The sequence below is a fragment of the Dendropsophus ebraccatus genome, chromosome 1, assembly GCF_027789765.1.
Source record: "Dendropsophus ebraccatus isolate aDenEbr1 chromosome 1, aDenEbr1.pat, whole genome shotgun sequence".
Taxonomy (NCBI): Eukaryota; Metazoa; Chordata; class Amphibia; order Anura; family Hylidae; genus Dendropsophus; species Dendropsophus ebraccatus.
The window spans coordinates 15,808,273-15,823,737 of NC_091454.1; the positions used below are offsets into that span (position 1 = coordinate 15,808,273).

Below are 15,465 nucleotides of genomic sequence, written 5' to 3' on the forward strand. Positions count from 1 at the left end.
GCTGCTTGCAACTTTATTTTTGCTCCGTAATTTAAACCAGGCTCTGCTACGGAGGCCCTCAAGGGCCTGAACTGCCTAAGCCAATGTGATTAATTTGGCGCACTACAAACCATGTTTTCTAGAATTTCTTTCCCTTGATGTGTTCCTCTGTTTTTCACAGAAGGCATGAACTGCATGAACAAAGACCACGACTGTGCCCATATCTGCCGAGAGACGCCTAAAGTGGGAGTGGCATGTGAGTGTCGTCCAGGCTTCGAACTTGCAAAGAACCAGAGGGACTGTACATGTAGGTAGCTGACCTTTTTTTTTTCCCTTCACATACCCAAATTCTTCAATGCTCTCCTTTCAAGTATCCTTGTAAACCACTTCTATATCAAGTGTTCAGGTTTAGCGCCCTTGTAATATTTCTTAGTATATTTCATAGGGTGTTCCTCAAGGTAGGATACCTTCATGTGTATTCCTCAGTAGGTCATATGCTTTGGAAACTAAAGATAAGTTGCAGCCCTAGGGAGTCTGGCTAAACATGGTTACAGCCTATGGCTATATTTCTATAGGAATCTATAAATTGACTACGATATAGTAACCCTCTGTAGGGTAGTTTAGAGTTATAGATCTCTACAATCTATTACATTTTCTTATATTGAGTTAGAAAATTCTGAGGGAATTGAGTGGGTCCCCTGTTCAGGATCAGTCTTTATTTTTTATTTTTTGACCACACTAGAGACTGTGGTTACAAAGATATTTTCTGACCCTGGAGGACCTGGTCCATCCTCTATTACACAAAAGCTCATTCATTTGAATGGACATTGTGTAATGCCTCATTTTACCTGTGGGAGTGCTGCAGAGAAAGTGAACACTTACTACCAGGTTTCCTCACAGTTTACAGCAGATCGTTGTGGTCCTGAAAATGCAGACACTTGAAGGGTCAAAGAACTTTTAGAACAAATAGGGAGTGCCCATAACAGAGACCCCTTTAAGGAGAATGCAGTTAGACTTGCATGCACCTTATGAGCATAATTCTAAACCCTATATATATTATGTTCTTATTAACCTTTTTGCCTTTGATATACATTCTTGGCTCTCCACTTACATCTTAATGAAGTATATTTGTATGAAATTCCATGTCTTAAACTGTTTAAGGTTACAATGCCAGATAAACATGAAGCATCAAGAAAAGATGCCGCCTCAGGTCAATGATAATTACTGATCCAACCGGAGATATGCTGTTTGATGTTCATAATCGTTTAGATAATCTATCTTTAAAAGTCTGATAAAAAAAAGAGCACAAAAAATGTATATTTTATATTTGATATTTGGTTGTACAGACTCACAGTTTTACTTTGCTATTAAATGTCCTTCACAATATTTATCTATCTTGAGTGGTTGGTGGTCAACCTCGTCTTCCCTGTTTTGCATAGATGCCCTTTAAATGCCCTCGAAGATTTGTTTTGGTGTGCAATGTTCTTTTGAATTTGGAGCATATTTATTAAGGCTTGTGATGAGAGTTGTCATGTAGTCCAGGCCTAAGGTCAAAGCTAGTCCATGGCTTTGGTTATGAGACCAACCAGAGACAAGACCCAAGACTAGGACTTGTGTACAATTCAACTAAAGTCCTCAATGAGACCTACAGGAGTACCACTGGTATAGCCATGAGTAGGACTCTTGACAAGACAGAGTTATTTTAGGAATTGACTTTGGTGGATCTCCATGTCTTACAGGCACACAAATTTAGTAATGGCCTTCATCTAGCAGGCGAGATTGCTTAGCCTTTTCAATATAGATGAGCAAACTTGCCGGATTACTCTGGGCTGGGGTTATTTTCAGTGTATGGTCAGGGAGGGGGTGGATATACAACCCGCCGGTCACTTACCTCCCCGGTTCCAGCACCAGAGTCCCGGATCGCGCCGTTCTCCTGTCTTGCTGCCGCTTCCTGGTCTGAGCTGCGGCCTGATACGTGACGTCTCAAAGCAGCTCAGCCATTCAACGGCTGAGGTGGGACTCCGCTACGACCACTGAATGGCGGAGCTGCCTTGAGACGTCACGTCTCAAGCCGCAGCTCAGACCAGGAAGCGGCAGCGGGACGGGAGAACGGGTGGCGAAATCCGGGATCCGGCGCTTAAACCAGGGAGGTAAGTGGACAGAGGCTTCTATATCCACCCCCTCCCCGGCCATACACTGAAAATAACCCCAGTCCGGATCACCTACCACCAGCATGGCACATACTGTATTATATGTACCCAGGTTAGGGGGGGGGGGGGTGAGTGTATGATCTCTGGGGGCCCAGGAGAAAAGTGGCCCAGAATCTATTGGTTAACTGGAGCAGTTAAATGCTCACTGCTGCTCCATTCACTTCTATGGAATGGTCCATAATTCGGACCTCTATCCTTGAGATCATCAGGGGTCTCAGTGGTCTGACCCTCTAGCAATATACACCTATCACCTATCCTGTGGATACTGGATGTGCAATGTTGGTGAGACAACAACCCCTGTACTGTAAACATCTTCCCTTGAAATGGCACCATTCTTCTTCCTTGGCTGGGCCTGGTATTGCAACCTAGCCCTATTACTAGTCCCAAACCATCACTTCAAGATTGTCACCCATACTGATCTCAGGTATGGTTGCTCTGGCATTGTTTGTTTATATGTACTCCCTCTGGGATCGTTAATCACGTCTGATCTGTCCTGACGATATATACTGTGTATGCTGAACCCTCTGCCCATACAGCACAACCTGGATAATCTATTTTTTTTTTTTTTATCTACATGGCCCTTGGGAAAGCAAGTTGTACTTGGCAAATAGATCAGTTTGTTTTGTCCTTTACTTATTTGTCATTAACATTTCTGTTTATGTTTGCACATGTATTTTTGGGTCTAAATAGTAACCTGTAATTACGGAAATGGAGGCTGTCAACACACCTGCGACGACACCGAGACGGGCCCAGTGTGTGGCTGCCACCAGAAATATGCCCTTCACTCAGACGGTAGAACGTGCATCGGTAAGTTCCCGTGAGGCTTTAAACTAGTGGGTACCCCTTTGTAGTAAACATGATGCATGCAGATTTGTTGAATCGAAATTTTTCAAAATGATCTTTCCCCATATTATAAAAAAAAAAAAATTATAAGGTAAAATTTGAAATGTTAAAATTAATTTATTCTATCATCACTTTCAAATGACAGAACCCAATTGACTTTTCTTTTTTTTTTTTTAGCTAATTCATTTACTTTCACTATTTATTTATTTTAATTCTGTACATACATGTGGGAGGAGGTTTCTAAACAGCGTTTTTTATATTTCCAAAGAAAAACAGAAACTTATGGGAAATTGTCTTAGTACAGATCAAAGTCTCCGCAATGCTCTCAATCATCTGATTGAGTGTCTTGTGTCTCTGGTAGCTGTTGTTAGAGTCTCATTTTCCCTGCAGCGGCCACCACAGGGGAAATGTAGTATTACATGCGACCTTTAAAATTAATGGCCAAAAATTTGGATTTTGTAGTTACAAATCCGTGAGCATGGTAGTCCAAGTCATCCAGGTGGTCCCCCGTGGATTCTCTGTGCCCCTCCTGCCTTCATTGATAGATCTTTCCTTGTTTGCATATAGGGAGTGAACTATCGGTTCAGGCCTGTAGAGCGAGGACAAGCGGACAATGACCGCCTAGATGACTCATTGCCCCAGTTTGTGGGTATTGGTAAAGCTATGATTCCTCAGAAACTATTCTATTCTAGTGATATAAACTTATCACCTATCCACAGGAAAGGGCATGTGGATCAAGGAGCGTGGTCTGACCTATGAGACCCCCTACGATTGGGAGAATAGAAATCCAACTCTCCCTGCTGAATGGAGCAATGGGTTGGCATGCGTTCCATTCTCCTTCTCTTCACAGCCACCAGAGATAATAGAGTATAGGATTACGACTGTTGGCTGTCTCCATGCGGAATGAATGGAGTGGCTTGGTGCACATGCCTACCCACCACTCCATTCAGCATGGAGTTGGGTCCCCAATGTCGCCATCATGGGAGTTCCTGGAGGTTGGACACCCCACAATCAGACATTTGTCCTCTGTCCTGTTTAGAGGGCTTACATTTTTATAATCACTCCCTAAGGAGATCTAATTGGTTTCAATGTTGAACACTTGGCGTGTATTTCATTGGAGTACAACTACATTTGAAATGATTGATTTCCCATAATTTATAATAATGGAAATATTTGCTTCCCATCCAAGTTCTAGTCGCTTGCGAAAGCAACGCGTAAGTTCTTAATGACTTTCTTACCTTCCAATTCCCTTGTCTGCCATTCGCAGTTCTTGATAATAACAAGTTGTCCTACTGTACCAGTCCCATGGTGAATTGTAATTACAGGTCCGGTAAACACACAGCTGTCTGGTTTCCCAGAATGGATGTCATCAGTGGGATGCAAAGCTGTGTGTCGTAGGAGGTGAATGTAAAGTTCTCCCTCCCAGATACATGGATAGAGATGAGATACATAGATAGATATGGATTAAAGTCCAAGGCACCACCAGAATATACTTGAGGACGGCCTGCATGCTAAAATATTGTTGCTTTTATGGTTCTACGCTCTGAAAGAAGCCTTGGGACACGTTATATTGGTGATGCCTTGGACTTTGTGTTATACTTGACTTTTTGGTAAGGTTCAACCCTAAGCAGGCATGCCATTTCTTGCTTTAGCATGTGCTGGCCAAGTACACAGTACTTCTGTGAAATGGAGAGATACGGGAAAGAAAGATGAGAAGATCATCTTCTCAATAGGCCAATGATAAATGGGTTCTGCTGGGAGACTGCTTAAGCCTTTTGCTTCCTGGTGCTCATTTCTTGTATTTCCACGTCTTGGAAATGTACCTTCCAAGACGACAGGGAGAAGTATATATCCCGAGCTTCGCGAAAAATAGTTATGTTATGGTGGAGCAATAGAGCAAAGGGTTGAGATGGATAGATATAGAAGACATGGTTAGACATGGGCATACATACCATAGAGACAGACCATGAAGCAGTTAGGGAGGCCAACCCTTGTGGGTCCTATCTTTTTTCTACAGTAGAAAATTGTACAGGACTCCTCTTTCCAGGGAACTGCATTGCCTGCAAATTGGGTTCGGTGTATTGACCTAAAGGTCATGTAAAGAGGTGATAAAAAACAGACTTTTCTTTGGAGAAAAAGTCAAACCCTATAGTAGATCCATTTTGATCTTCTCTTTAGGACCCCCTTTTTTCTATGTGCACCACGATGAATGGAATATCCAAGAGTTTGATCATCTGACATCACATACCCCATGAATTCCGAACTATATTATAGTCTTCTAAAATGTTACTATCATTCCTGGAAATTTGCACTTTGCTCCATTTTAACATCCAATATCCAAAATTTCAATTCGCACATCATTATAGACTAGAACATATGTGGGAGGAGAATGGAGTCTTCACCAATGGAAGATTAGTCCCTCAGCACCTCTTCAGTGTCTCCTTGTCGCCTCCACTACGTACAGTATTTACACAGTGTGGAGGTTTTTTTTCCATAGCACTTGCCTCAGGTTTCTGATGATGTGATACACAATTATATTATGACAATTCCAAATCTCTTAAACTGTATATGTAATATCCTCGAGACGGGTAAAGACTCCACATTTAAACTGACCTCGGCTTAAAGGAATTCAATTATACCAGGCAGTGGAACTAGAATGTTGTGATTAATGACCTTGAGGCTATTAACTTTAACTTGTGTTTGTTCGTTTGCAGACACCCAGTCATTTTCAGTTCAGTATAGAAATAGCATCTACATTGTTTTAACTGATATTTGTCACGTTATATTAACCAATTCTAATGAGTACCATGGATGGAATCCAGGACCTTGAGCCAGCCCCGATTTGCCAAAACTTCAACCCATTACAGTCCACCATTAGGAATCTCTGACACAGTAGAGGACCCTTCAAGTACCAGGTCTTGAATGTTGTCTCTAGTTAGTGTTTGTAGAAATCCATGCAGTATAAAGGGGGTGAGTGGGCTCTTCAGAATGTTGCAGCTTCTGGTTATTGGTGGTGGTACAGGCTCCCAGGATGACAGGGGTCTCTAAATTGTGGTTGTCCGGCTGTTGCATAACTACAGCTTGTAGCATGTTCTAACAGAGGTTGGCTGTCTGGGCTTTCAGTATGTTATAGGTCTGTAACAGCTGTAGAACCACAAGTTGTAGACCACTACTACGTGACATGCCTGGACCTCGCCTTCAAAATGAGTTGGGTTACAAAGATATTCCAGTCAATAAGTCCATATTAGGGCCTATAGATGTCATAGAGGAAAGTTCCCCACTCGGGACCTTCCCCCTAGGAGTCATTTTTAACAGACTTGCTTGGGATGCTCAGTAGTGTTGAGTGGACTTTGGTAACATTCTTCGAACCCAAATGCTTTGACTCTCGGAGGCTGAAGAAAATGGGTGGCATCCAACTTTCCTAGCCAACAGGAGTCAAATGTAGAGCGTTCAGGTTCAGAGAATGTCGCCGAACCCAAGCAGTTTGGCAAGTCTGCTTAACACTAATACTAAGCCATACCCATTAGATAGAAGGAGGTTGATGGTTGAACAATTTCTTGACTGATCTAAAAGATCTTTAATCTGACTCTCGTATGAAAATTTCAAACATAAGTAATTTCTTTCGAGACAGTAAAGGTCCCATATGCCTTATACGTATGTTGGCCATACAGTATGGGGCTCTCCCAAACATCCACCGACATATGATGGATGTAGGGGTTGGCCGTGATGGAAAATCAGTTCCCGACACCTTTTGTTCACAAAGAGATAAGCCATCCAAGCTATCTAGCTTTGGCTTACCTCTCCCCTCTCCATAGAGAACACAGGAATGCTCTGCCATGGCAATTATTCCTGTGTATAAGGACCTGGAGAGGTCATCAGTTATTGAAGGTGTATAGCCATCTTTACAATCATCAAAAGTTTGAGTGGTCGTGAGTTTCTAGACCCTGGCTGATCACAAGAGTGAGCATGTTCTCTACCAGATCTGTGTCAGGTGATCTAGATGGATTTTGCCTATCTATGGGGCTATCCTGGTCTTATAGACCCAAACCCCTTGGTCTGTGTCTAGGAGACCAGGACAGCCCCATAAACTTGTGTGGGAATCCACATAAGGAGGGAGGAGCATACAGCAGACCATCTCTCCTTACTCAATCTACTCGTTCACTCTGACCCCAACAAAATTTTTGATTGACACTTTAAATCTCACCCAGAGAATGAAGCATGACATTAGATATCAATTTTATCCCCCATGATCCGATAACCTGTCAGAAGATCATGGAGGATACGGGTTAAATGAATGGGGTCATACAAATGTCGAAGAAAGTTTTTATTCAATCTTAAATGTGTCCATTGTTTCATGCTTTTGTTTTTCCCCTTTGGGCTTTTTTTTTCTTCTTAGATCTTGTGCTGCTTTTATGTATAATGTGCATGAAATTGTGATTTATATTATAAAATAAACAGTTTTCATTGAACTGCCAAAAGAAGTATATTTTCAACTGGAACGACATCAACTTGTGCTTTTGACGTTCCAAAAATATACATCGGAGCATTACGTTTATTTCTCCTACAGCCCCATTGAAGGCGAAACCCATGGTGTTTTTTAATGTTGTCGATGAATAATGTTTTATCCATGTTTACATTCCTGTTGTCAGTCATATTTGATCCCTGTGTCCACCCCTTCCCCTCCCTCTTCTACTCAATTTGTTGTTTGGTTTCCTGTTTTAAATTGGAAAAAGTTTTTTTTTTTATTGTGTTTTAATTTAATTAATTTATTTATTTATTTATTTTAAATCTTGTTATTTAATTTTTCGTTCTGAATCACTCTGCTTTCTGGTGATGGTCCCTGATTGCCTGTCTTGTCTTAAAACTGATGTTTTATGAATAATTTTTCAAAAATACCATATATGCCGATACGAAACGCTAAAAGTAAACTCGAAAAGAGCCTCGTTGCAGCCTTATCTAATCTAGAACTTGTCAAATGTGTCCTTCACTCAATCATGTAGTGTTGCCAGAGATAGGCAGCTTCTCTTTACACTCCTGACCCTCCCCCCCCCCCCACCCCACCTTGCTAGCTTGTATGGTGCATCTCACAGCATCATTACAAGACCGCCAACCGTTTGCAATGCTAGACAAATACTCCTCTTTTTCTCTTTTTAATGCATTTGTCTGTTTGCCTCACCTGACTCTTTCTTTTGTTTGCTGCATGTGACAATCCCCGGGCCGAAAGCTGCATATAAAATTTAAAGGTCATGTCCACCAATAATAAGATGATCTGAAAACGATTATAGGAAAAAGTCTCATTTTTATTAGTCACAAATGGCACCCACGAACTTTGTCTGGTATTGTTGCTTGGGCCCCATACATCTAAATGGGACTAGTCTGCATTACCAGTCACAATGCAGAGTGGTGGGATAAAAACAATAGACATCCCCTTAAAAGAGACTTTGGTGTCTTCATAAGACCTGAGATCTTCAAAAGACTTGAGATTATCCACATCTAGCCTTTGCTTTACTCATTCAGGCCATTTTCCTTGACCTTCTTCTGATTTCCCTGCCAATAAACACACAGACTATCAAGTAGATGGTCAGGTTCATACCCAGTTGACAGTTTAACAAAGGTGACTGCCCACTTGACAGTTTTTAGCGATCATTTCAGTCTATAGACTGTTATCCCCACTCAAATCTCAATGGGAAAAGTGCTTGATGAGCAGTGGTGACCACCCACTTGACAGTCTGTAGATACAGTCTATGGACTGTCAAAAGGGCAGGCACTATTGTTCTGTTCTAAATGGAAAGTGACATGAATATTCCACAGATCCCCTTTAAAGGGGTTGTCCTATCAGGACAAAACCCTGTCATCATGTCATACTAGGTCATATGGACATCATAGAGGAGAACGCCCCGTCAATGAGCCAGAGCAGAGAGTCACTAAAAAGCAACAGCTCCCACTATACTGGACTATGTGTAATACAACATTTTCCCTGTAGTAGGTGCTGTGGCGATAACGTCAGGTTGACCACTACCTCTTCCATATGAAAAGGGTTATCAGTGATTAGGCAACCCAATGATTCTTAGTGGTTGACTATAACGCTACGAACATGTTTCAAATGTAGCCTATACCATTATTAAAAATTCACCTTTTTAATCTAAAATGTCAAGACAAATCTCTAAAATGACAATACTTTCCTCTTTACCTGCTTTCAGTAAAAGAGCCAGTGCAGCTCTGAGCTGAACAGCTCCATAATTCATAAGTCTGGTCCTTCTTTAGAAGTTCTTCCCAAGCAACCAGTCTTCGATTAGTCAAAGCTGAGGTTGCCCTGATGAGATGAGGACAGGGGGGAATAAAGAAGCTATAAGACAACTCTTCAGTGCCCTACTTGTTTAAAAAAAAAAAAAAAAACTTTAGCAGAGCTCCCCCACCAGCCAATTACACCCTTTGATTGGCCACCAAGATAAATGGAGGCTTGATGACTATCTGTCCAGTCTAAATACTAGCTTTGGGCCATCATCTTGACCTCACACATAGCCAAAAAGAGACACTGGAAATAGTCCAATCTCCTCAAATTGGAGTGCACATCTCACCAAGACCAAGGTCCAAATCAATCCACAGACGTAGAGTCCAAGTCAGCACTGTGGATTGATTGAGTCCCTTTAATGTCCACTTTTATTTCTACCAGAAGTCAACAGAAGTTGGTGCCCACTTGCAAATCATCTTATTAAAAATTGGTGGATACAAAAAAAAAGTGGAGATCTTCCTTAACCCAAGGCATTGCTATGCTGTCCTGCTTCTCATCCCTTCTTCTAACCCTGCAGTACATTTTGTCTCCATCCTACTAGAGCTTTATTAATCTACTGATCCTCTGCTTCTCGAGTCACCCTTTCTTGTGTTGTAATGTCCATCTAACCTTCTGCAGACCATAATAGTCCTCTCCTTGTGATGCTGTATGGAACGTGTACATGTACACATATGAGCCTACCCTTTTTCCTTCCGCTGCTTTTTTTTTGCTTCACTGCATGTTGACCAATTATTAGAGTCTATTTTTGCGACATCTGAATGTCTACTTAAGTGTATTCCATAGACAAGCAGGCAACCAGCACTGCCCAAATGATCTTCTTCTCTTTTTCCTCTTGTGATCTGGGTTGTGTCCTTGCATGCTATGTGTATCTTCTCTATGTCACGTTATTAAAACGTCCGTCTCTAAGTGTCTCTTAATCATCCATCACCGGACTGTGCGCTGTCTACTCACACTGTGTATCACTGACTGGAACTCTTCTTGGTTCTCGAGAACTTAATTCACTTTTTTCTTTCACTGCCTGGTGTATTAATAAGATCTTTTCTTTGTATTGATAACTTCACTCATCACCCCCGGGCCACTAATCTTTTCTCTGGTGGGCTTTTTGCAGGGGGATTAACACTCTACATAAAGGTTTCCATGCTATCACTGCTGGCTTGTAGACTTTGGATGTCCATTGCCATGAGGCTGTCGTAGAAGTTTGGGCTTTTGATTAACCAAATGCTCCATGTTTGTCCCTTACTTGTGTTTTAGAAAAGGATGAGGCTGCAATTGAGCGTTCTGAGTACAATTCCACGTCAGTTACTGATGTGGACAAGCGGGTGAAACGGAGACTCCTTATGGGTAACATTTTTCTTCCACTTTTCTCTTATACAAGAAATGTGTTCTTGTTGTGCGTTGAGTGTGTCGGAGTGTATGTGGTGTGTCTAGAGCTGCCCTGAGCTTAGCAGAATATGGAATTTATTGCCCACAACTCATAATATGGTTATATAATGGACGGCCACCTTCTTCTACATAGCCTTTTATTTCCTTTTTACTACCTTTTAACAATGTGTTGATGGTCCACTAAGCAATCCCTGGTTCCTCAACTATGGTTTAACACCGATGACCCAAAGGATCTGAAAACCTATAACACAATGGTTTGCTAGAAAGGTTGGAACCTCTCTTAGCCACTCTAATTTCCATGGCCTTCACAAGATCCAAACCGTGGGCTTATCCTTCTAGGTGTTTTTCTAATTCAACAAAGTTTTCTAGTTCCTTTAAGGTACTGACTTTTCCTGGTAATATCTTTTTAGGGCAGGGCTCCTTAGGAAAATGAATCTCTTTAGGTGGTTATCATATTAATCGTTGCCTTAAAGGCAGAACCCTGCAGGCACAATCATTATCTTCCAAGAAAGTGGACAAAGCTACTATATCCCTACTCTGTATGCAATCTATGAAATCCGACCCCCAAGGTGGTTGACCGATTCTACAAAATTGATTGCCTATCCTTACGGTAGACCATTGTTGGGGGCACCCAAGCCATTTTGTTGACTGAAGGGAATGCAGCTTTTTAGCAAGTGCTACATCCCCCTAATTTTTTTTTTAACCAGACACAACTCTATCCTTATAGTAGTGGGAGTCATGGTAGTCATTTGATGGCTATGACCCCTTCAATCATCTGACCATCAGGGGGCCCATTGTCAGACCTACCAATCTTATAGAGACAGGCCATTAGTTTTGTAGGGCTGGAGAATCCCTCTAATACCTGTATGAAAAAAAGAATATGGTACTACCATGTAGTCTACTGGGCTTCCAATGCTATTGGTGACCATATGGTGGTTGTGGACATCTATTGTACCTCATGGGTTGTCATCTGGATAACATTAATAGTACACATAAAAGATGGAATGTTTTTGTTTTGTGCATTACTATTATTATTATTCTGGTTGGTTAGAACCACAAATGTAATATAGGAAAAAAATAACATTGGGAACAAAGTTGTCATAAAGACGATGGAAGAAACTGGAAATGCTGGAAAAAGTTTGCCACATTATAATTGTATTATAGGCATTATGAAGGAAATTTAATAAGACCAATGTTTCATCTGCTGATCTTAATGAAAACTGTGTTGGAGTAAGATGGGCTGACTTTATAAAAGTGCCAGCGTCTTAATAAATTTGTCGCATCTGTGGCTCTTAAGGCGCCACAAATTGGAGTCTACGCCCAGTCTGGGCCAGGGGATGCCAGGTTTGGTAAATCTATTTGCAATTTTAAGGTGTTAGGGACCCACTTCTATTATATAACAGCTTCAAAAAGCACCTTTAACTCTGTATAATTCTGTACAGGTCAGTGTTTCCAATGGACATTGTGTCATACCTTATTTTCCCTGCAGGGGCACTGCAGGATAATTAAACCCACAAATTATTACCACTGGTCCCCGGTTTACAGCATAGTTATAGTTATTAAATGCCCATTCCATATCAGTTTTTTTTTTAACCCAAACAATTTTTTATAATAGTGGAGGTCATATATATATACAGTATATATTCTTTACTTCATTATTTTAATACGATAAGACAGTTTTATGGTCTTTTAAAATGTTTATTGCGGGTGACCTTTGACTTCCTGTGCTATGTGTATTTCACCATTGTTTTACACCATTATAATTTGGACCTGATGAAGAGAGAGGTTATATCTCGAAATGTGTCGACCTAGTAAACCTGAATTCATCGCTGAATACTTATCATCAGTAGCTTATCTTCCTGTCCTGTATCTGATATAAAAAGGCACTTTACAAAGTAGACACCCTCATTCGCTGAATAACATGGAAAAGTGTGAATTTTCTTAACTTCCTTGTAGTACCCAAAATTTTCTTGTAGTTAAATTTCTCAATGTATGCATCACCCAGCAGGAATATTCCGACAGATTGGATGCGAAACAGTGATGGTTTTATTCAGTGGAAAAATAGCGGGAATATTTGCACTTTTACTCAATGGGTTTTGGCAAGTTCCTTGTCTTCGAGTGTTTATTTGAACACATGTAGCAAGAATCTTTTGCTTTGACGTTGGCGTGATTCAAAAGCTTTGGAATCTCGAAGCGGAGGTTCCTCACAGGAAGCTAATGACTATCTTTTTCCGTTCATATTCCTCAGCAAGATTCCTGTCTAGAGTCATCCAGTTAATTCATGGAAAGCCTTCCTGTACGATGGGGAGAATGGTCATCTAAATTATCTAAGGACAGTCTACAATATTGCACCATTATGACTAGAATTATGGGAGATGTAGTCTCTGAAGGTTCCAGAGGTTGATCAAAGATAAACTACAACTTGAAAACTTTTTTTCCCCTTAAAACAGTGCCACTGGTAGCCATTGGTTGTGTCTGGAGGGAATTACAATGTCAAGCTGTGCTACTGGTTCCCACTAGGGAGATCTAGATGGTATACGGAGACATACAGGTAAAAAGTATGCAAATTAGCTCTCCATCAGAAAGAAGTAAACTGTCTCTCTAGTGCCCCCTATTGGTGCTACCATGCTCTTGCTCCTCCTGCTGTCTCCATGGCTTTTCTTGGTCCTGCCTGTAAGCCAGCAGGAGCTCCCAACACCCTCCACTTCTAGACACACCTTCGTCTCTATGTGGCAGCTCGAGTAGTAAGGTGATCTCACCTACGAAGGTGTCCTCTGTGCATGTAGTTTACTGTTATTTTACATCTGACTCTTTTTGACTACAAATCCATGCTGCCCACCCTGTCTACTGACCATGAACCTAATATGCACACCCAAGACATGGGCTTATATCCAGACTTCTCACTGACTTCTCAATGCTTGCACTGGCATCTCTGGGTCCTCAAGAATAGCCATAACCGGGTGGTCTACCATCGTCCAGATTAAGGTAGAAACCACTAACTGGTTAGCAGTTTTAAGTGGCACTGCCAAACTGTTCTGGTTCCATAACGTTCTCCAAGCTCAAATGCCCGACATTTTGACTTCATGTGGCCTCAGAAGTTGCATGCAACCCTAGGGAGCCTATGGATGTATCCATGTTTTCCAGGGCTCCCTAGGGCTGCATCCAACTTCTCAAATACTGAGCAAATATAGAACATTGCCAAACGTGAACAGTTCAGCTTCTCTACTCAACACTTCTGGTTAAGTGGCAGAGTGGGTCCAGCATTTTTGATAAAATCTGAGTGTTGATGTGGACAGTTCATTACATCTCAAGTAACCCCCTCCCCATCTTGCATCACCAAATATATTTATATATAATATATATATATAACTCAGAACCATAAACTTGACTTCACCTTCCTGGCGGACTCTCACCGCATGCCAAACGCTAATGGTCCTGCGTATTGTTCCATTTGCAAGTCATTAATATCACTCTCGTGCTCTGCGGACTGTCACATTTAAAAGCCACCATCCTTACTTATGAAATTCTGAGAGGCATCTGCTCCTGATTAGTGAGAAGAAAATCTTTTAATGAGCGCATTGCAGCCGCGCTTGTTTGATTTACCCACAGCAGTTTTTCTTTACATTTCACAGACATCTAAGGCATTCTAGTTTTCTTTGTCCAGTCGACTGGTGTTCCCCTCCTGTATTTCTAAGTTTTATGAAGCCTTGTGACAAAGGTCCTTCAAAAAAGAGTATTTCTAGTTCCATTAAGCCAGGCAGGGTTATCAGCAAGGTCATTAACCCTATAGGACCCTTTATCGACCTTCTACGACATAGAAGAAAAAGTTCCTAAGCCTTCACTTGACTATAAAGATTCTACATTAACTTCAAGTGTACGAGGACTTTTCCTATAGCTATAGGGGGCACTAGAAACAACATTTTTCCCTCTGAATGAGAGCTTTTTTGCATGTTTTTTTTTTTTTTTACCCTGGAAGGCATTGCCTGGCCTGTAAAACTGGTGGTCTAAACTTTACCTCTTAAAAGGCATATCCAGAGGGCAGGAAATGTCCCACCTTTTCTGCTCTCTGATGCTCCACTTCCTCCTTCTGCCCATCCATACCGATACTTTTGCTGACGAGAGGAGGACAGGAGCATGTTGCAGGCAGTGATCAATAGCTGCTCAATGGTACCAATGTTGTGTTGACCAGAGATGAGCGAACCATGACGATCTTTGGGTGTGTACGAACCTGAACCATCAGCATTTGAATCCCGCTGCCTTCCCATTCCATGGGGAAGTAGGAGACAACCCGAGTCCCGCCTGGAAAACAGGAATACAGGCTAGTTCATAGGCTGTATCCCTGTTTTCCAGGTGGGACTCGGGCTATCTCCACCTTCCCCACGGAACAAAAAGACAGCGGGATTCAAATGCTGATGGTTCAGGTTCGTACTTACCCGAACATCGGCATGGTTTGCTCATCTCTAGTGGTGACATTGGGCAGCTATTAGACATTACGTGCCCACACACAATGCTCGCAACATGCTCCTGCCCCCCTCGTCTGTGAAAGTATCAGCTCACATGGGAAGATGGAGAAGAGGAGCACCAGAGAGCAGAAAAAGGTAGGACCTTTCTAGCTTTCTGGATATCCCCTTTAATCTAACATCAAATACCTCCCCTTAGCAAACCAGCACCCTGCTTTGTACTGAGGAGGAGCAAAAACCTGTCAACAGCTTGTCTACATGTGGACATCTCTTCCTTTTGGAGGTGTTTTTGCATTGG

General features: G+C 41.7%; 1 protein-coding gene across 5 annotated transcripts in view; it reads left to right on the top strand.

The window, feature by feature from the left end:
* The window catches only part of SCUBE1 (signal peptide, CUB domain and EGF like domain containing 1), a 162,957-nt gene that overhangs the window by 99,652 nt on the left and 47,840 nt on the right, over positions 1–15,465 (top strand). For 2 of the 5 annotated variants that reach the window (XM_069967998.1, XM_069968029.1), the window contains 3 exons: positions 161–286; positions 2,880–2,996; positions 10,576–10,665. In XM_069967998.1, the coding sequence (XP_069824099.1) occupies positions 161–286; positions 2,880–2,996; positions 10,576–10,665 (333 nt within the window). The remainder of the gene's footprint in view (positions 1–160; positions 287–2,879; positions 2,997–10,575; positions 10,666–15,465) is intronic. The other 3 variants (XM_069968001.1, XM_069968011.1, XM_069968019.1) reach the window with 3 other exon arrangements.